The 23,192-nt window shown below is 42.3% G+C and overlaps 1 protein-coding gene across 1 annotated transcript in view; it reads left to right on the forward strand.

Annotated features, from left to right (window-relative positions):
- The first annotated feature begins 335 nt into the window (after nt 1-335).
- Nucleotides 336-23,192, forward strand: part of SLC1A1 (solute carrier family 1 member 1) — a 79,110-nt gene continuing 56,253 nt past the window's right edge. Inside the window, exon 1 of the mRNA XM_008063100.2 lies at nt 336-432. Within this exon, the coding sequence (XP_008061291.1) occupies nt 336-432 (97 nt within the window). The remainder of the gene's footprint in view (nt 433-23,192) is intronic.

The raw sequence follows: 23,192 nt of genomic DNA on the forward strand, positions 1-23,192 counted from the left end.
CTGGTCTTGAATCCCTGGGCTCAGGCAGTCCTCCTGCCTCTGCCTCCCGAAGTGTTGGGATTACAGGCATGAGCCCTTGTGCCCAGCCATGTTTGATTTTTTGTTGTTTTGTTCTCTTACAGTCATCTTGGATGAATTTACAGTCCTTTCTGGACCTTAAATTGAATCCATTATTGTTAGCAAGTGAGCTGATGCCTGAGGATATGTGTACAACTGCAAAGTGCCTATACATGTTTGTTATTCTTTCCCAGAAACCAAAAGCAGAGGGGGGAAGGTGCAAATAGTAAGACTTGGATCCTGGGTACAGTATTATTCCTGGAAGACATTGGTAGATGATGGCATCTTTGGATTTTTCTGGGGCCATACTCATCCTGTTGAAAAAGGCATTTGGGCCTCTTTTGGTGACTGAATGTCATGTTGGGTATCCCATATGTGAGTGTTCAAAGTATTTACAGACAGAGATTCTCGGCATAGCCTTTCAACTCTGGTGACTGTCTTCATTTTAATCTAAGACATATCACAGAATTCTTAAAACATGTCTTAACTTGCTTCAAGATAAAGGTATGTATTTCTGCAATCCCTCTGGGAATGGGGGAGGAGAGGAGAATTATAGTTCCACGAAAGTTAGGGGAGAAGGGTGAATACTCAGCAGGTAGGCAGCATGGTTAGGAGTCATGAAGAATAGAGTTCAAGGTGACACAAGCTGTGTAAGCAGAGGTAAGAAACAAACTGAGGAAAGTTGGGGAGTCCCAGTTACTTAAACTGGGCTCAGGGTTCATCACCCTCAGAATTTCAGGCTTGACAGGCCTAGAAAATCGAGGATGACCAGCCACCTTCTTTCTCCCAGAGTTCAATCTGATCTCAAATTACTCCTGACTAAAACCTGCTAAGGGGAGATGGTCAGATTTTGTTTACACACAGAGAAAAGGCTCCTAAGATTGTGTAGTTAACCAAGAAAGTGTGTACAGGAGTTGGTAAACTGGCTAAAGAGATTGTGATCTGAAACATGGGGTTAAACTTGAGTACAAGTTGGCCAGCACGGTGGCTCATGCCTGTAACCCCAGCACTTTGAGATGCAGAAGCGAGACGACTACCTGAGCCCAGGGGTTTTAGACCAGCCTGGGCAACATGGTGAGATCTCATCTCTACAATAAATAAGAAAAATTAGCCAGGCATGGTGGCACATGCCTGTAGTTCCAGCTACCTGGAAGGCTGAGGTGGAAGAATCACCAAGCCCAGCAGGTCGAGGCTGGGGTAGCTGCGAGCATGCCACTGCACTCCAGCCTGGGTGACCGAGTGAGACAACAACTCAAACAAACAAACAAAAATACCATGAAGACAAGTTGTGCCCTTCAAGCAGAAATTCCAGGGCCTCTCCAAACTGTGTAAGTCTGAGACTCCAGCTGCCCTCTGAAGCCTGGGAGATGTCCCCAGATGTAGGAACTGGGTACTTGACTTCTCAGGAGTACAGCACCTCTGCCAAAGAAGAACAACCCCACAAGTCAGGAGTTATTAGAGAGATCATGTTTATGACACGCTTCTGGTTTTGGATTTGTGCTCACATTCCTGAGGCCCAGTTTTTTTTGCTCTGCTAATGGCATTCTCCCCCAGCTATTTTCTCCTGCCTTTCATAATCAGGCTTAATGAGAAAATGCGGTGGCTTCCTGGGCACGTGCATTAAATAGCAATTATATTGCATACCTGGTTCTGTTCAATGTGGCAGGTGTCAATCAAACACCTACATATAATGTGTCAAGCTTGGTGCTGGGGTAATTTGGGGAGGGGGGTACAGGAATGAGCAGGAAAATGCTTCTGCCTCAGGAGCTTGAGATTAGAGAGACAGAGGCCTGTTAGAGGGGATAATAGAGACTACAGATAAACACAGTTAGGGTCCAGCAGAGAGAGAGCGAGAGTGAGCCTGGGAAAGGCTTTCTGGAGGAGGTGGCTTTTGACTAGGTTTTAATGGGTAGATAGGAGTTCTGGCAAAGGGTTTTCCAGAGTGGGGCAGGAGGTGGGAATCTGTGTGAACAAAGCCACATGAGAGAAAAAGTATGGAGCATCTTTAAGAAATAACAAGGAGTTTGCTGAGATTGAGGGTGGGAAGGACATGCAGGCCTGTATCATTTAGGGACCTGGCAGGAAACAGATGGTGTGCTCACTGAAAAGGGTTTCACTGAGCAGAATTTAATAAGGGACTATTTATAGAGTTAGACAGGGTTAAGGAAATCAGCAAAGGATGGTGAGGCACCTAGGGATGAATAACTGTGGAAAGCTATTAGCTCCCCTGGGTCTGAACAGGCTAGGGAGTGGGAACAGTGTTTCTGTAGTCCAGGGCAGGCTGTGGTCTGGATCAAATGACAGGACCTGTTTGGCCACAGAGGAACACATCTACTGCCAGAAGCCTGGTGAGACAGGGAAGGAGGGAGAAAATGAAGACGCCCAGCCTTGTTTTCCCATCCTTCAGATCTACAGCTAGTGGCTCTCCTTGGCTAAATCTAGCCAAAACCAGAGGGCAGGGAACCCTGGATCAGCTTCCCAGCTCCCGGCCTCTCAGAGCAGAACAAAGGAGGACAGGGTAAATCCGGAGGGCAAATGAAGAGTAACCAACATAAAGCCAAATGACATGGAGAACCATGCTAAAAGGTTTTCTCAGGAGATCCAAAAGAAATTGTTTTTTGGTTTTGTTTTGTTTTGTTTTGTTTTTGAGTCAGAGTTGCCCAGCCTGCAGTGCAGTGCCTCATCACAGCTAGAATTCCTGGACGCAGGTGATCCTCCACCTCAGCCTCCAGAGTAGCTGGGACTAGAGGCCAAGTCATCAAGCCTGGTTATTTATTTATTTATTTATTTATTTATTTGAAAAGACAAAGTCTCACTGTGTTGCCTAAGCTGGTCTTGAACTTCTGTGTACAAGCAATCCTCTCACCCACCTTGACCTCCCAAAGTGATGGAATTACAGGCGTGAGACCCCACATCTGGCCAAGAGAAGTGTTGGAAAGATACAAGGTCTGTGAATGCTGGCAGAAAAGCTATTTCGATGATGTTTGGTGATACTGGTGGCTCCTGCCTATGGGCACTGTGGGAAATGAGAGGTGACAATGGGTCCCCTAACCTGTGACTATATACAGACAGGTACACTCTCCTGCCCTTGCCCTGTCCCACAAGCCTATATTCCCTTGGCCTCCATGTCTAGAGGGCCTTTCTCCTACGTCAACCAGTCTTTCTTCCATGAAAGGATGGCAGCTGTGGCTAATGGAGGAGGTACCCAGAATACCAGTGACATCTTCTCTGTCTCCCTACCTATAATTTAAGACTCTTTTAGTTGTATGTGACAGAAGATCCAATTTAAGCAGGCTTAAGTCAGAAAGATAGTGGGGTGACTTATAAAATGTATGACTCAGATAAAGAGTCTAGAAATTGTACCTGGTTTCAGCCGGATTCAGGAGTTCGGTATCATCTGGATCTGTTCTCTCTTCACGAATAGTCTCTGCACTCCTGTGTTATTTTCCCTCCCAAGCAAGGCCTTTCCTGGTAGCGAGATAGCAACCCTCACAGCTCAAGATTTCCTTTTTCCAGTTCCACACCCAGCAGAAAAAGAGTTCTGATGCCTGTTAGTTCAAACAAGACTTCTGGGCCTTAGCCTGAGGCCCACTCAGCCCCAGTTGAACTCAATACAGTCTTGGAACTAAAGGAATGTGATGATCTGATTGGCCAGACCAGAGTCACTCCCTCACTCTACCCTGTTCTCCCAAATTTCTGAACAAGTCATGGGTTCAGCTTCACCTGAAACAAACTGCGAGTTGAGACGTGTGCTGTTCACAGCAGGGACCAAGTGGCAAGGACAACAAACCTCCTGCCTGTTGTGTTTCTGAGCTATTTCCTGAAGGCAATCAGGACACACTCTTGAGTTGTATTGTAGGGCTACAAAACCCATAAAGTTTGGTTATTAACCACATAGTTTGAGGTTGATTAAATTTAGACTGAGAGAGGGTGCCTTAGTCTGTTGGGGCTGCTGTAACAAAAATACCATAGTCTAGGTAGCTTATAAACAACATAAATTTATTTCTTGCTGTTCTGGAGTCTGGGTTGTCCAAGATCAAGGTGCCAGCAGATTTGGTATCTGACAAGGGCCTACTTTCTGGTTCATGGATGGTGCCTTCTCTCAGTGTCATCACATGTTGGAAGGGGAAAGGCAGCTCTCTGGGCTTCTCTCACAAGGACACTAATCCCATTCATGAGAGCTGTGTTATCATGATCTGGTAACCTCTCAAGGAGCTCCACCTCCTAACATCATCACATTGATGATTAGGTTTCAACATATGAATGGGGCAGGGGCACAAACATCAGATCACAAAAGAGAAGAAAAATTAAACAAGGACCACAACTGAAGTTCTGCTTTAAAATCTTAAGAATTCAACCAAGAAAATATCTTGCAGTTTTTATTATATTTAATGCTGAAAGTCTGAATGCTTTCCCCCTAAGAACAGGAATAAGGCTAGGCTGTCCATTTCACCACTTCTATTCAATATCTCACTGGAAGCTTTAGCCAATATGACAGGGCAAGTAAAAAAACTAAAAGAAATATTGAAAAGAAGGAAAATTTTCCCTATGACATAATATTCTACATAAGAAATTCCAAGAAATTATAAAATAATTCTTAAAAGTAATAAGTGATTTTAGAAGGGTTGCAGGATACAAAATTAACACACAAAAACCACTTGTTATTTTTAATATACTAACAATGTACAATTGGAAGTGGAAATTTTAAAATATTGTATATCATAGCTCCAAAATGTAAAAGATTAGGTATATAGCTAACAAAATATATATAGAACCTGCAGTCTCAGAATTATAAATCATTGATGAAAGAAATTTTTAAAAAAACTAAATAAATGGAGAGACATACTTGTTCATGGATTGGAAGACTCAACATAGTAATGATAATAATGTTAATTCTCCCATAATTGATTTATGGATTTAATACAACTCTGCTATAAATCCCAGCAGGACTTTTTGTAGATATATCAGACAAGCTGATTTTAAAGTTCATATGGAAAGCAAAAGAATTAGAGTAACTAAAGCTATTTTGAAAAAGAAGAAAGTTGGAAGAATCAGACTCTTCTATTTTAATATGGCAGACAAGACAGTGTAGTATCAGAGAAAAGATAGACAGATAGATCAATGAAGTAGAATAGAGAGATTTCAGAAATAGACCCTTACAAATACACCTAATTGAATTTTGACAAAGGTGCAAAAGTTATTCAAAGAAGAAAGGATAGTCTTTTCAGTTAACAGTATTGGAACAACTTACATCGCATACCAAAAAAAAGTTTACCTCAACCTAAACATCACATTTTATACAAAAATTAACCCCAAGTGGATGAGATCTAAAGGAAAAGAGTAAAATATAAAACTTTTAGACAAAAACAGGGGAAATAGACCAGGTGTGGTGGCTCAAACCTGTAATCCCAGCACTTTGGGAAGCCAAGGTGAAAGGATTGCTTGAGACCGTGGGTTCGAGACCAGCCTGGACAACTTGGTGAGACCTCATCTCTACAATAAATCAAAAAATTAGCCAGGCGTGGTGGTGTGTGCCTGCAGTTCCAGCTACTTGGAAGGCTGAGGTGGAAGGATTGCCTGAGCCCAGCAGGTCGAGGCTTCACTGGCTGTGAGCATGCCACTGTACTCCAGCCTGGGCAGCAGAGTGAAACTCCAACTCAAAAAAAAAAAAAAGAAAGAAAGAAAACGTGGGAAATCATTATGACCTGGATTTGGTCAAAGAGATCTTAAACATGAAAGAATAACTTATAAAATTAAAAAATGATACATTGAACTTTACAGGCAATAAAAATGTTTTCTCAACAAAAGGCACTTAAGAGAATGAACAAACAAGCTACAGACTGGGAAGAAAGAGTTGCAGATCACATATTCAACATATCTAGACTTGTATCCAGAATACATAAATCAAAACTCATTAGTAAGAAAACAAATCCAACCCTAAAAATAGACAAAAGTGGAGACGCTTCACTGAAGGGAATATACAGATGACAGATAAAACATATGAAGATATGTTCAGCATTGTTATCCAATAGGGAAATGTAAATTAAAACCACAATAAGATGCTGGTAATTATCTATCAGAATAGCTAAAATGAAAACCAGCACCAAGTGCTGGTAAGGAAGTAGAACAGCTTGTATGTTTAAGCATTCCTGGTGGGACTGGAAAATGGTATAGCCATTCTAAAAGACAGTTTGGCTATTTTTTATAAACTTTTAAACACAGTTTGACCCTATGGCCTGGAAGTCCCATTGCTGAGTACAGATCCTAGAGAAAAAAACAAGCAAACCAAAAAAAAACCACTTTTGTTTATACAAAAATCTACAAGTGAATGATTATAGCAGCCCTATTCATAATCACCCCAAATAGGGAATGACCCAAGTATGTTTCAATAAGTGAATAAACAAGCAGACCACAGTCTATCTATAAAATGTTTTCCATTCAGCAAGAAAAAGGAACATGGCTATTGATATGCACAAAACTTGGATGAATCTCAAAAGCATTAAACTCAGTGAAAGAAGCCAGTCTCAAAGTTATAAAGAATATGATTCCATCTGCATGACAGTCAAAAACACAAAACTATAGTGATGGAGAACAGATTAGTAGTTTCTAGAGGTTAAAAGTAAGGAAAGGGTGTGACTGTAAAGGTATAGCATGAGGGAGTTATTTGTGGGTGATGGAACTGTTTTATATTCTTTTTTTTTTTTTTTTTTGAGAGTCTCACTCTGTCAGCCAGGCTGGAGTACAGTGGCATGCTCATGGCCGCCACAACCTTGACCTGCTGGGCTCAGGTGATCCTTCCATCTCAACTTTCCAAGTAGCCGGAACCACAGGTGTTTGCCACCACGCCCAACTAATTTTTTGATTTATTGTAGATGAGGTCTCTCCATGTTGCTCAGGCTGGTCTTGAACCCCTGAGCTCAGGCAATCTTCTCACCTCTGCCTCCCAAAGTGCTGGAATTATAGGTGTGAGGCACCACGCCCAGCTGGAACTGTTTTATATTCTAATTCAGATGGTGGTTATGAGAATTTTTTTTTCTTGGGTCAGAGTCTTGCTCTGTTGCCTAGGCTGGAGTGCAGTAGCACAATCACAGCTCACTGCAGCCTTGACCTCCTGGGCTCAGGCAATCTTTCCACCTCAACTTTCTGAGTAGCTGGACTACAGGCACATGCCACTACGCCTGGCTCATTTTTTATAGAGCTGAGGTCTCACCATGTTGCCCTTTCTGATTTTGAGCTCCTGGGTTCAGGCAGTTCTCCTGCCTTGGCCTCCCAAAGTGCTGAAATTATAGGCATGAGCCAACACACCCAGCCAGAATTTTAATACATGTTAAAAACCATAGAACTGTACACTAAAGTTTATTATTTTGATCAATACACTTAGACACATACATGCACACACCCCTTAAAGTCAGGTTGGTGTATATGCGTCCAGCATTTGGAAGAAGTTGTCTGTTTAATGCTGAGGAATTCCTGCTTTCTGTTGTGCTCTTACTCTTGGGAAGTTCAAAGCCTCAAGTGGCCTGATGTTGCCTTAATTCCCACTGAGGATAAGTGACCTAATTGTTTTATGTACTGTTGGACTTGGAAGATATGGAAACTTCTTAATGCAACATCTTTAGGACCAGCCAGTGCCTCCATGGTTATCTGGCTTGAGGACACACATGCCACATGGATCATGGAGAAGATTAGGAAGACTTTTCAGACTTAAGCTGAGTTTAGAAGTCACTGAAATGGTAATCAAGTAAATGGGAGAGCAGAGGGAGCAATAAATAAGCAAAGGCTCAAAGACACAGGCACAGGGCAGAACTGATACAGTGGACATAGTGGGGGCTGGGTAGGGACCTGAGTGGGCCAAGGAGCTGGCACACCATGCTGTGTTAGGAAACTACTGAAAGGGCTTTAGGCAGGAGAGTGACTCTGCCAGATTTGCATCTTGGAAATATCGCTCTGTCTGTCTGGTTTACAGAATGAGTTAGCAGACAAGAATGGAGGCAGGGAGAGCCTTAGGAAGTTGATGGAGTAGTCTTGGTGAGAAATGAGGCAAACCTGAACCAAGGCAGGATAAGTGAGGGTGGGAGGAAAAGAGATGAATTTGAGGATTATTTGGCAGTGAAATCAGCAGAACTTGGTATGTGACACAGGACGCAGAGTTGTCTAGAATGTTCTCAGAGTGGACCCAAACTGTTTCAGTATCTCAGCTGTGTCACGTATTTCCTGTGGAGTTGTGGGCAGGCTACTTCACTTGCTTTTGCCTGAGTTTTTCACCTGTAGATGAAGTTACTTCATCGAGTTGTGACGATCAGAGTTAATTTTGCTTAGCCCAGTGCCTGGTACATGGTAAGCCCTCAAACAATGTTTACAGGTAATAACAAAATTTAGGGATGACTATTTCTAGGAAACAAATCACTCCCAAATCCAGTGGCTTAAAATAGCAATAATCAGGCCAGGTATAGTGGCTCATGCCTATAATCCCAACAATGGGGGAGGCCGAGGCGAGAAGGTTGCCTGAGCCCAGGGGTTCGAGACCAGCTTGGGCAACTTAGCGAGACCTAGTCTCTAGAATAAATTGAAAAATTAGCCAGATGTGGTGTTGTGCACCTGTAGTTCCACTGCTTGGAAGGCTGAGGCAGAAGGATCACCTGAGCCCAGCAGGTAGAGGATGTTGTAGCCATGAGACTGCTTCTGCTCTCCAGTCTGGGTGACAGAATGAGACTTCAACTCAAAATTATCATCATCCTACTATTATTGCTCACAGTTCTGAGGCTGAGGGCTGACTGGGCTCAGCCTTACTGGGAGTCTCTTTTGATTTCAGGGAGCTGGGTGGCTGGGGCTGGGGTCCTCTCAAGGCCATCCTCACTTATTTATCTGCTACCTGGGTTGATAAGACTCAAACAGCTGGGGCTTCTCTGTTTCTCTCTCTCTCTCTCTCTCTCTCTCTCTCTTTCTCTCTCTCTCTGTTTCTTTCTCTTTGCTCTCACCTTCCTTCCCCCTCTCTGATTTTACCATGTTATCTCTACAACATAGCATCTTCAAGGGAGCTGGACTTCCTACGCGATGCCTCAAGGTTTCAAAGTGAGTGTTGCAAGAAGAGAAATCAGCAGACATTGACCTATGTAACCTAACCTTGGACTCTGCACAGCTTCACTACTGCTGTATTTTGTCTATCAAGGCGATCACAAAGTTCTGCCCAGGTTCAAGAGAAGGTTTCAGAGATTCCATTTTCTTTTCTTCCATATATATTTAGTTATTTCAATTTGTAGAGGTGGGGTCTCACTGTGTTGCTCAGGCTGGTCTCAAACTCCTGGCCTCAAGCAGTCTTCCAACCTTGACTTCCCAAAGTGCTGGGATTATAGGTGTGAGCCACTGTGCCTGGCCGAGACTCCATTTCCTGATGGAGGAGTATTTTGCAGACCTACTTTTTAGCCACCAGAGAACCCAGGATGAAAAGTCTGGGATTTCTGGGGAGAGGAACCATAAGTTTATTTTTTCCCATTTTGGGACCCATGTTGAGGTACATAACCGGGTAGAGATTCTCTGAAGGCAGTTGTATGTTGAGTCTGACATTTGGGAGACAGACGATAGAGATGGATATTGAAAATTTATGAACAGATAGGGTCATCCTAGGAGACTGTGCAGCCCAGAAAGAGGGCATAAGACAAGCCAACATCAGTGTGGAGCAGAATGTCCAAGAGTGGAGATATGAAAGCTTACTCTGCCTGGCTAGTTCCTCCAGACATCCATCTGGTTTTACCCCTAGAGTGTTGTAGTCTGAGAATTCTTTATCTGGGTCTCAAGATCCTCTTGGCAAAAGCAGAGACATCTTTCCAGCAAGACTGGACCTTCGGTTTCCCAGATCAAGTTCCACAGGCCACTGACAGAATCTGCTACCTTCTCTCTAGGGCTAGGCTGTGTCGTGCAGGGAGCACAGGGTTCTGATTGCTTCTGTCCTGTACATTTCCAGTATAGGACAAGGAATAGATCCTCTGCCCTTCTCCCTGAAGTCAGATGTCTTCTCTGAAGTAAAAGTCTTTGAGCAAGTTGTTAGGAAAGTTCTTCCTCTCCAACCACTTCAAAATGTCCTTTTGAATTCAAGCCACATCCCAATAATTAGCCTTCAGTTCCTTTTAGAGAATCACATTGGTACAAGGGCTAGCCTGGTTCCTCTTTTGTGAGTTGCCACAAGGAAAAAGGAAGTGACCTGCCATCTATGAAAGGGCCCGGTTCCAAAACAGGTGTGTCTAACTTCAGAGCCAAACCCTTCACCCCAGGTGTCCCTCCAAAATTCACTCGTGTGAACAGATCCAGAATGGGACTGAACATTTGAACAGCTGAATACAATGCACCCCAGCTGGCTCCTGACAGATTGCACTGAGTATGGTGGGTTTAATTTGAGCAAGTAGTTGCAATGAAACAGGGCTTGCTGTGGGGACGTGGCAGAGTCAGAATGTCTTCTCTCAACCTCTTTTTCTCCCTGGGAAAGAAGATGAATTAAAGAACTGATGCATACTCCCTCTCATGCAGACTTTGAAAGTAACCACCCTTATGGTCTCATGAAACCTTTCCTCTACCCGAATCATGCATTTGAGATTCTTAGTCTTCTCTTATCTTTGATTGCTCCCATTCCTGATGAAGCTACTTTTCCATCTTCCAATCCTGTAGGCTTCACTTTCCTACATGAACAGACTCCTGATGGATTGATCTCCCTGTTCTAATCCATTTTACACACCTCAGCCAGGTTTATCTCCAATCTAGGTCAGCCCTTATGCAAACATGTTCAATGACTACTCATTATCTCTACAAATAGCTAATCTTTGTATATTATTTTATAGTGTAACACATGGCTTATCTTGTTTAATTCTCATAATAACCCAGTTGATATGGAAGGGAACTTAGAGTCAGACAAATATAAATTCTTCATTCAAGGCCTTTCATGGTATGTCCCAGCCATCCCTATTCCCTCTTTATGGAAGAAACGGAATATTGGGATCAGACAGACCTGGGTCTCAAGGCTGACTATGTGATCTTGGCCAAGTTTTCTAACCTCTCAGGCATTATTTTCTTTTTCTGTAAATTAGATCAGATGATTCAGTAAATCACATACTATGAAAGTGTTTAGGACATAGATGCTTGACACATACTGGTTTCTTCCCCTCCTCTCTCTGTCTTTAGGGGTTTTCCCTATTCTCCTCTCTCCTCAATGCCTGGTGAATTCCTACTCTCACATTGAGGGCATGTCTGAAATTCTGCCTTTCTTAATCTCACCTGATGGGTATTTCAAGGGTAGTCTTGAACTCCTGTGACTTTGTGGTGGTTCTGCCTGTAGACTAGCACGTTCTCTTGTCTTCTGTCCTATCCTACCTACTAGAATATTAGTTCTTGATGACAGGAGCAGCGTCCTCTCTTTGACCTCACCACTTGGCACTTCCTATGGTGCTGGCGCAAAGAAGTCACCCAGATAACATTTGTAAGATTGACTCAAGACCACAGGAGGCTACATGTGTTCCTCATGCTCGTTTCCTGACTGCTGTGATTTTTTTTTTTTTGAGTTGGAGTCTCACTCTGTCGCCCAGACTGGAGTGCAATGGCCACTCCCAGCCACCGCAGCCTCGACCTGCTGGGCTCCGGCGACCCTTTCGCTTCAGCCTTCCAAGTAGCTGGAATTACAGGTATGCACTACCACGCCCGGCTGATTTTTTGATTTATTGTAGAGATGAGATCTTGCTGCCCAGGTGGGTCTCGAACCCGCAGGCTCAGGCAATCCACTCACCTCAGCTCCCAAAGGCGCAGGATTACAGGCTGAGCCATGTGATATTTACTTTCAGCTGAACACTGGTCACTTTTCCTGTTCTGTTATTGTGTACCAGAATGAAAGATGACAGCCCAGGAGGAGATTGACTTGCAGAGGTTTGTGGGGTGATCTCACAGAATTTAGTCGTTGCTTTAAAGCTTTTGTTAACTTTTTTTTTTGAGTTGGAGTCTCACTCTGTTTCCCAGGTTGGAGTGTGGTGGCATGCTCATAGCCACCCCAGCATCAATCTGCTGGACTCAGGCAATCCTTCCGTCTCAGCCTTCCAAGTAGCCAGAACTATAGGCAAATGCTACCATGGCTGGCTAATTTTTTGATTTATTGTTCTACAAAAAATGAGATCTTGCCAAGTTGCCCAGGCTGTTCTCAAACCCATGGGCTCAGGCAGTCCGCTCACATCGGCCTCCCAAAGTAATGGGATTACAGGCTTGCGCCACTGCGCCGAGCCTTGTTAACACTTTTAAAATTGGGTGGTTTCACATAAAGACCCAGATTCCTAGTTTCTCTTTAAAATTTCAGAAGATGAAGCCATGCTGGACCCTCACTTCCATGTGACAATGGTTGGCCAGGCTGTCAGGACCACTACAGACCCCACAGGCCTGCTTTCCTCACTACTGCCCTGACTGACCACTGTTGGCATGGACGTTTGCAGTCCTTGATGTCAACTATAAAAATTGTTGAAATGTACTTAAACTCTACCTTTAAGAACAAAGTTGTTCTTTTTTTTTTTTTTTAAGGACGTGACCAAGAAGGTGTTATTTCCCTGAGTGTGAAGAGGTGGTTCTGCTTATTTTTTATTAGAACAGAGTCACCTTGGCTGGAATGCAGTGACACAGTTGTAGCTCCCTCACTGCAACCTCAAACTCCTGGGCTCAAGCAATCCTCTTGCCTCAGCTTCCTGAGTAGCTGGACCTACAGACACATGTCATCACACTTGGTTAATTTTTTTTTTCCAAGACTGTTGCCCAGTCTTGTCTCAAACTCCTGGCCTCAAGTGATCCTCCCACCTTAGCCTCCCAAAGTGCTGGGATTATAGATGTGAGCCACTGGACCTTTCTCCTCTCCATCTGTAGACATCGTTTATTTGTTTAGAATCGGTGGTGATGGAAGATTTATGCCCTCTTCCAACTCCAGCCACCTGTCAAGGAGCCATCAGTCCCATCCCATCCAGCATGGTAGAGTGGAAAAATGTTAGGTCATTCTGCTATCTCTTTTCAGACTGATCCCTCCACTTCCTGAGGGGAAAGGCAGAAGTGAGGGAAAGAAGGAGGAAGAAGAGGATTTTCTCCATTTATGATTTATCACATTTAACATTCACCCTAAGCTTCTGAGTCAGATATCATTCCTTTTTGACTCATGACAAAATCAAGGCACATAGAGACCATTATTCAGCCTCTGTCCCAAAGTTAGAAAATACACAATGGAGTTTGAGCCCAGATGTGTCTAACTCATGTCATGTTTTCCCACTATTCTGTCTGCCTTGGGTCTTCAACCTCTTCCTGCCATGTTTCTAAGACTGGTGTTTGCATAACTGTTTACTAACTTGAGGACTGTTACAAGCTGAGCTGAAATAAAACTTGGATTTCTGCTGTAAATAGAAGTTTCTGGGTGTGTGTATTTGGGGGTCCAAATTTTATACCATAAATATCTCTATAACTTGAGTGGTCTTCAGAGAAATGAGAACAAATAAGAATAACAGGCCAGGCTCAGTGGATCAGCCTGTAATCCCAGCACTTTGGGAGGCCAAGGCTAGTGGATTGCCTAAGCCCATGGATTGCCTGAGCCCATGAATTCAAGACCAACCCGGGCAACTTGGCGAGATCTCGTCTCTACAATAAATCAAAAATTAGCCAGGCGTGGTAGCATGCACCTGTAGCTCCAGCTACTTGGAAGGCTGAGGTTGAAGGTTCACCGGAGCCCAGCAGGTCAACACTAGAGTGGCCATGAGTGTGCCATTGCACTCCATCCTGGGCGACAGAGTGAGACTCTAACTCCAAAAAATAATAATAATAATAATAGATAAAGACATTCTAAAATAAGAATAATGCATACCAATGGTTTATATCACAGAGTGCTTCTTATGCACATTTCCTCATTTGGTTCTCACATTATTGAGGTACTTTTGTTGAAGTTTTCAGATAAAGCAACTAAACAGCAAAAGGATTAAACGGCCTAGCTAAGTATGTAGGTGGTAGAAATAGAATTAGAACTGAGATTCTTAAATCCTCTTTCCATTATCTGATTCTTCTTAGTTTTTGCTTATACCAGGGCATATGTTGATTTGGAAGCTCTAAATCTACTTTTTTTTTTGAGTCAGAGTCTCACTCTGTCACCCAGGCTGGAGGGCAGTGGCACACATGCAGCCACTGCGGCCTCGACCTGCTGGGCTCCGGCTATCCTTCCGTCTCAGCCTTTCAAGTGGCTGTAACTACAGGCATGTGCCACCCATGTCCAGCTAATTTTTCATGATTTATTATAGAGATTAAGTCTTACCAAGTTGCCCAGACTGGTCTCAAACCCATGGGCTCAGGCAGTCCTCTCACCTCAGCCTCCCAGAGTGCTGGGATTATAGACGTGAGTCACCTGCCTACTTCTACTATTATTATTCTCATCTGTTGCTATTACTCAGTCATAGCTAACACTTATTGAGCCTTCATGTGGACCAGGGTCAGGGCTAAGTCCTGTGCTTTCATTAATTCACTTATGCTCACAACAGCCATGTGACATAGGTACTCTTCTTATCCCTCTTTAACTGATGAGGGTATTGAGACTTAGATGGATATTAAGTAGCTTACTTCAGGTCACACTGCTAATAACTGGTAGAACATACTGAACTCCGAATCTAGATGACTCATGGAAATTTCTGCAACTTCTACCTCTCTATGTAGATTGTAAACCACATGGGGACCATGGCTACACATACTCCACCGAGCTTAACAAAATGGTTGTATGCTGCAGCTATGCAAGTTATTAATTAATGACAGCTAATTTTTCTAGGCCATTTTGGTTTTTCTTTTCCTACAGGGATTTTCAGATCGTACTTTTCTCAGGATAATCCTGATTTTTTGTTGGTTGTTTTGGTTCATTTTCATACACTGTAATTGAAAATTAAGCTCTCATGCATCTCCTTTGCAGGGCTGTGATCCACAATCTGTAATCACAACTTTTCTTTAAATTGATCATCTTCTTTTGGGCTGTTAATAAACATGTCTGGCTTCATTTGGGTTTTCAAATTGTTATTTCCAGATGGTGAGACTTTCAGATCTAATAAGCTCATACACACCCCACCTACATAGACATTTGAACAAAATGCTACATCTTTGGCAATTTTTGTGCTGGTGGTACAATGATGAAGAAGAAAGAAGAAGTCTCCCAATGTTATCAATCTCTCCCACCCATGAAAAAGCCATTACATTGTCAACCAATCAAAATATAAATGAATCATGTTTAATATTGTTATTTCTTACTTTTATTTTTTCCCATCTTAAAATTCAGTCTGGTTCATTTACTTTTTGCCTCAAGGTTTGCCTGTTCTGGGCAATTCATATAAATGAAATCATAATATGTGTCTTTTTGTGTCTGACCTCTTCCACTTAGCATAATGTTTTCAAGACTCATCCACACCATACTACCTATCAGTACTTTATTCCTTTTTATAGCTAATCATATTTCATGGATAGATGTGCAGTATTTTGTTTACCTAAGTTGTTAAACAACCTGACAGACATTTAGATTTTGCTTTCACTATTTTATTTATTTATTTTTATTAAACAAATATGCATCGTTCAGTCACCCTTGTTGATAAGGGGTGTCCACCCCACCCCCAGACAGATATTGACTACCATTAATCCCACCACCCTCCCTGTCCCCCCCCATAGATTCCCACCACTGTCAATCCTTTTCTTATAGTATTACGATAGATGTTCAAGGTCCACTTATTTTTTATTATTTATTTTTTGAGTTGGAGTCTCACTCCGTCACCCAGGCTGTAGGGCAGTGGCACACTCCTAGCCACTGCAGCCTCAAACTGCTGGACTCAGGTGATCCTTTCACCTCAGCCTTCCAAGTAGCTGGAACTACAGACATACACCACCATTCCTGGCTAATTTTTTTATTTATTGTAGAGATGAGGTCTCGCCAATTTGCCCAGGCTGGTCTCGAACCTGCGGGTTCAGGCAATTCTCTCACCTCAGCCTCCCAAAGTGCTAGGATTACAGCGTGAGTCACCGCACCCAACCTTGTTTTCACTTTTTAACTATCATTAATAATGTGGCTATGAACATTTGTTGTACAACTTTTTGAGTAAGGACATGTTTTTAGTTCCCTTGGGCGTATACCTAGGAGTGGAATTGCTGGGTCATATGGTAACTCTATGTTTAATTTCGTGAGGAACTGCCAGATGTTTTTCTACAGAGCCTGCACCATTTTACATTGCCACCCACACAGTATGAATATTCTAGTTTATCTGCCTTCTGACTGACACATGTCAGTGTCTCTTTTTTTAGTAGCTTCCTAATGAGTACAGCATGACATCTTTTTTTTTTTTTTGAGTTAATGTTTCACTCTGTCACACAGGCTGGAGTAAAATAGTATAATCACCACAGCCTTGACTTTCTGGGCTCAAGTGATTCTTCCTCCTTAGCCTCCTAAGTAGCTGAGACTAGAGGTATGTGCTAGCATACCTAGGTAATTCTTAACTTTTTTGTAGAGATGTAGTCTTACTATGTTGCCTAGGCTGGTCTCAAATTCCTGGGCTCAAGCAATCCACCTGCTTCAGCCTCCAAAGTACTGGGGTTACAGGTGTGAGCCGTCATGCTCAGCCTCAAAATGGCATCTTATTGTGGTTTTGACTTATATTTCTCTAATGACTAATGATGTTGGACATCTTTTCATGTACTTATTGTCAATTTGTATATCTTCTTTGGAGATATGTCTGTTCAAGTCCTTGCCTATTTCATTTATTTATTTGTGTATTTATTTATTTATTTATTGAGTTGGAGTCTCACTCTGTTGCCCAGGGTGGAGTGCAGTGGTGCGCTCAGGGCCACCGCAGTTTTGACCTGCTGGGCTCAGGTGATCCTTCTGCCTCAGCCTTCCAAGTAACTGGAACTACAGTCATGAGCTACCACACCCAGCTAATTTTTTATTTTCTTTTATTGTAGAGATGAGGTCTCACCAAGTTGCCCAGGCCGGTCTCGATCCACTGAGCTCAGGCAATCCTTTCACCTCAGCCTCCCGAAGTGCTGGAATTACGGACTTCAGCCACTGCACCTGGCTGTGCCTATTTTAAAAATTGGGTTGCCTTTTTATTGTTGTAAGAGATCTTTATATACTTAAAACCCTTGTCCAATATATGATTTGCAAATTTGCCTTTCTTCAATCAGTTGCAAAGCAAACTTTTTCAAGAGAATTTGTATTTTGCTGCCATATTGTGAGGGTTGATTGTCTCCACCAGGTCCTACCTCCTACTTACCCATAGGTATTTGGAAGGTCACCAGAGTTTATGCTCAAAAGTGGGGATTGGAGAGAGAAGGAAGCACTTTCTTTTCAGAGGGTCTCACATTGAGACTATGCATTAATGCTGCCCATCATCTTTAAGGGAAACCATGGTCACCATCTACTATGGTGAAACATGCTGTGGATGCTGAGGATGCATGTTGAGGCAGAAATTTGTGGGTTTATTGCATTGTTATCCATGGTGGGAGGGAGACATTGTTTTTGCCTTAGAATTGTTCTTAAAGAAACATTCTGGAGCCAGTGAGCTCCACAATCATCCAGAAGGAGTATTTACAGCACATTTCTTCCTATCAAAACGAGTTTGCTGTTTGAGGTGATGTGAGTGGAAGCTGGTCTCATTTTCCCTCGTTCAGGCTTCCCTGTGACTTCATTCCTGCCTGTCGTGTTAAAGACCTGGAGCCCACACTGAGGTGGAATAGGGAAGCAGGAAGTACAGCTGAAGAAGGTGACTCAGTGGGAGAAAAAGAGTCACCAAGGACAGTTATTTGTTCTGGGTCTTTGCAGAGGGAGCAGCCCTACTTGTCTGCATGTTGATTAAGCCATACGTCGCTATCCGATTTCCGAAGGCTTGCAGCAGCACCCTTCTGCTTTGTCAAGGTGGATATTGCTGTTAGTAGCAAGGACTTAGGGAGGCCCTTACTAGGCTCATTTACTTCCTTGTCATTCTAGGCATGGCCACACTCAATCTGAACTTGCCTTTTAACAAGATGTGATTTTTATGCACATCAAAGTTTAAGAAGCACAGATTCATGTTATACTCTCCCTGCACCTGCTCATCTCACATGGTTATTCAGTTGATGCCAGTGTGAGTCAGTCTTCCTCTGTCTTTTCATGGATTCCTTGGGTTTGGACTGGTATACTCCTAGTACTAGCTGCAACTTCCATTCATTATTGAGTGGAGAAAAATAATATCAGTCAGGCAGGGTAACTCACACCTATAATCCCAATACTTTGGGAGGACAAGGTAGGAAGATTGCTTGAGCCCAGGAGTTTGTGAACAGCCTAAGCAACACAGTGAGACTTTGTCTTTACAAAAAATAAAAAAATTGGCTAGGTGTGGTGGTGTGTGCCTTTAGTACCAGCTACTCAGGAGGCTGAGGTGGAAGGATTACTTGAGCCGAGGAGGTCAAGGCTGTGGTGAGGCATGATCATGCCACTGTACTTTATCCTGGGCAACAGAACAAGACCCTGACTCCAAAAAGAAATAATAATAATGATAACCTCTTGATCAATTGACATTTTCCTAAAGTGCTTTTGGGCTTGTAACCAATTCCATAGAAATCCTGAGATAGGATTTGTGTTTATTTTTGAGACTTCTCCAGCATTCTCCCCTTCTTCCTTCTCCCCCTTCCTGTCTTCCCACAGCTCAATACTTACCCCTCTTGTTGTTTATCATTACCCCACTTAGACTCCTGTCTATGCTGAGTTTCATCTATGATGGCTCCTCATTGGAAATGAGCTTCTTCAGGGAAGGAGTCTTATATAATTTATTGTTATATGTTGACTCCCACCCCTGGATCTAACACAGATCCTTGGGCATAGTTTAAATTTGCAGAATTTAATTAGGTTGTTACAATCACATTGAAAGTTATTTCATGAGATACCCCCAAAATTGGGGTTTTTTACTTTATTTTATTTATTTATTTTCTTGAGTCAGAGTCTCACTCTGTCCCCCAGGCTAGAGTGCAGTGGGATGCTCACAGCCACCAGCCTCAACCTGCTAGGCTCAGGTGATCCTTCCATCTCATTCTTCCAAGTAGCTGGAACCACCAGCATGTGCTACCACTACCAGTTAGTTTTTTGATTTATTGTAGAGACGAGATCTCACCAAGTTGCCCAGGCTGGTCTTGAACCCCTGTACTCAGGCAGTCCTCTCACCTCTGCCTCCCAAAGTGCTTGGATTATAGGCATGAGCCACCATGCCCAGCTCCAAAAAAATTTTTTAAATGCCTTTTCTTCTAGTACCCAGACCCTGAAACTGTGATTTCGCTACTACCAACTGACATTATTAGCAAACATTACATTCAGTGCATTTCATGGATCCTTTGTGTATCATAATTTTAACTCTGACTTTTTTTTTTTAATCAGGATCTCACTCTGTTGCCCAGGCTAGAGCTCAGTGGCGTGATCACAGTTCACTGCAGCCTCAAACTCCAGGGCAGAAGAGATCCTCCCCTTAGCCTCCCAAGTAGCTGGAACTCCAGGCACATGCCACCATGCTTGGATAATTTTTGTTTATTTTTTGCAGAGACGAGGTCTCACCATGTTGCCTACGCTGGTCTCAAACTCCTGGCCTCAAGTGATTCTTCTTGCCTTGGCCTCCCAAAGTGCTGGCATTACAGAAGCCACTGCACTTGGCCAACTTTAACTTTTTTAAAAATTTATAGAATAAAAGTAAATATCAATCTGCCAAAATAAATGCAATAGACTGAGGGAGGAATTTTGTAAATGTAGTCACACTGGAAATATTTTACATTAATTTTTCTCTTCAACTTCTGACTCTGCTTCTTTTTAGCTCTATAACCATGGCTTATCTGTCAGAGCCAAAATTGTTTTGAGCATTTCCTGGGAAAATCTATAAAGAGTGTATATCTGCACTAATAGCCGGCATTTGTTAGTTTTACTCTATGTGAGCCAGGTAAAAGATACCTAAGTGTTTTACTTATAGTCTCATTTTTAAGCCTCCTAATGACTCAATGAGGCTGATATTTTTATTATTCCCATTGTTATAGATGGGGAAGCAGAGGCACAGTCTGCAAGAAAAGTGTTTTGCCCAAGTTCACAAACTAATAAAGTGGTGAGGCTAGCATTTGAACACAGACTGTCTAACCATACAGCCTGCCTCCTCAAGAGTTGCTGCTGAATTAGTTTCTTCCTTCAAAAGGCCTCATGTGATTTAACATGTCTTATTTCATGGCATATTTTAAAGACCCTCTGATTATACATTGCTCTCATCTATATTTCCCCATTGGCCAATGTGTTGCATGAATTAGATAATCTATAATTGATTCCATGAGCTTACAGGGGAGTTCTTGGAAAAGCAATGATTGTTTTAATATGACAAGTTCTTGATATAGGGGCATCTTTCCTATGTATTATGGACCTCTTGATTTTAATCTTCACTGACTCCATTCTCCATCTTAAAATGTACCTATTGGAAAGGGTAAGGAATAAATCATTGATGGTGGTGTCACATATGGTGGTTGAGCTAATATGGATGGATTCTTCTGCCATCTCAACCACATAGAAATATAGCATTCCCTTCCAAGTTAGTATAGAGCCAAACTCAAACTCAAAAGAATTAAAGGAAAATTCCTGTGTGCCAGAAACAAAAAGGGAATTCAAAGCCAGAAGGGTAAATAAGAGTTAACGCCTAGACCTTCTTAGTTTGTTTTGTGTTGCTATAACAATACCAGAGACTGTGTAACTTATAAAGAAAAGAAGTCTATTCAGCTCACAGCTCTGTGGCTGGGAAGTTCAAGGGCACAGCCCTGGCTTCTGCTGAAGACTTTTGTGCTGCTTCATAACATGGTGGAGAAGATCAAAGGGGAAGGAGACACATGCAAAGAGACAAAGAGGTGTCTGGCTTTATAACATCCTATTCCTGTGAGAACTAATCCATTCTCACCAGAGCAAGAACTCACTGCCTCAAGAACAGAACTGGGTTATTCATGAGTGATCCACCCCCGACCTAACACCCCCCACTTGGCCCCACTTCTCAATAGTGCCACATTGGGAATCAAATTTCTACATGAGTTTTGGTGAGGACGAGCAAACCATATCTAAATCATAGCAAGAGGGGTTTTAATATCTGTGTAGGGAAAGGGCATATGATCTTGGCCCATATAAGAGAAGGAGCTAGAATCAGACCTCTACATAAAGCCTGGAACTACAAAATTTGTCACTGTCCTTAGAAAGAAGAGCAGAAAAATTCTACCCAGTGACTCAGGAAAACCTCAAGAAAGCTTGCCATTTGCTCATGGTAAAGAGTAAGGGAGAAAGGGAGTACCTATGAGAAACTTAAAACCCAGACTTATACTTCCATTAGTGCATGATCTAAAGTTAACCTCCATGTAATGCTAACATCCTATGCTGAAAAACTAGTATGAAAATTGTCCTGGAGACTGTAAAACTCAAGTTCCCAGGAGAAACAAATAACCTAGAAGTACACTTTCACAACTCATAGAAAAAAACCAACCCCCCTCCCCAAAAGACAAGCCTACAATCAAAAATTGCAAACTATACAGGAAAGGACATAGCAGGAGAATAGGTGACCCCAGGAGGAAGTGAGAGATGACCAAACAATCTGAAAGAGTGTATACTAAATATGTTTAAAAGGATTAAAGAAAAACAGGAGGAATAGCAACTGGAAAATAGAAAATGGTAGTGTGAAAAGGATGCCATAACTTCTAGAAATGAAACTTACAGTTGAAAAAAAAAACTCAAGACTGAAGTCCCAACTCAATAAATAAATAAATAAACAAACACATTTAAAAAACAAAAACAAAAACTCAATGATGCCGGGCATGGTGGCTCACACCTGTAATCCCAGCACAGGTTTGAGACAGCCTGAGCAACATGGCGAAACCTCATCTCTACAATAAATAAAAAATCAGGTGGGCATGGTGGCTCCTGCCCATGGTTCCAGCTACTTGGAAGACTGAGGCGGAGGGATCACCTGAACCCAGCAGACCAAGGCTCCAGTGGCCATGAGCATGCCACTGTACTCCAGTCTGGGTGACAGAGTGAGACTTCGATTCAAAAAAAAAAAACTCAGTGGATGAATTAAGCATCCAGTAAATACAATCAATTTAAGGATTGGTAAGCTGCAAAATAGATCTGAGAAAATTAGTCAAAATGCATCATAGAGTGATAGAAAGAAGGAATGTAAAAAGTCTCTGAGTCTCTGTACATTTGGATACCGAAAAGCATATATTAAAGGATTTAGGCCAGTTCAGGCCAGGTGTGGTGGTTCAGACCTGTAATCCTAACACTTGGGAGGCTGAGGTGGAAGAATCACTTGAGGCCAGGAGTTTGAGATCAACCTGGATACCATAGCAAGACCTAACTCTATTTTGAAATATTAATAAAATTTTTAAAATAAAAATTAAAGAACTTATAGTTCAAAGGAAAGGAAAACACAATAGAGGTTATAAGGCATTTAGAACTAAGCAATAGTGAAAATGCTATCTAAGAATTTACAGAGCGCCAATGCAGATTTTAGGAGTAAATATATTAAATGCATATATTGAAAAATAAAGCAAAACTAATCAAAGCAAAATAAAAAAGAACAAGTAAACTTTAAAAAAATTAGAAGCAGCCGGGCTCGGTGGCTCAGCTTGTAATCCTGCACCTTGGGAGGCTGAGGTGAGTGGATTGTCTGAGCCTGTGGGTTCGAGACCTGCCCGGGCCACTTGGAGAGACCTCATCTCTACAATAAATCAAAAATTAGCCAGGCGTGGTAGTGCACACCTGTAGTTCCGGCTACTTGGAAGACTGAGGCGAAAGGATTGCTGGAGCCCAGCAGGTTGAGGCTGCAATGGCTGGGAGTGGCCACTGTACTAGTCTGGGTGATAGAGTGAGACTCCAATTCAAAAAAAAAAAAATTAGAAAGAAATCATTAGATAAACAATTTAATAATATAGAAAACAATTAGAGAATGTGGTATGGAATACTGAACAGCACTTTGCGTCAACTAGATCTACTTGTATTAATATTAATAAATCTCAAAAACATAATGAAAAAAATCTCAAAAATATTAGGTTGCAGGAGAACACATCCAGACTGGTACCATATATATGAGTCCGATTTT

This window comes from Carlito syrichta, unplaced genomic scaffold (genome assembly GCF_000164805.1).
Source record: "Carlito syrichta isolate Samal-C Ts95f unplaced genomic scaffold, Tarsius_syrichta-2.0.1 Scaffold98135, whole genome shotgun sequence".
Taxonomy (NCBI): Eukaryota; Metazoa; Chordata; class Mammalia; order Primates; family Tarsiidae; genus Carlito; species Carlito syrichta.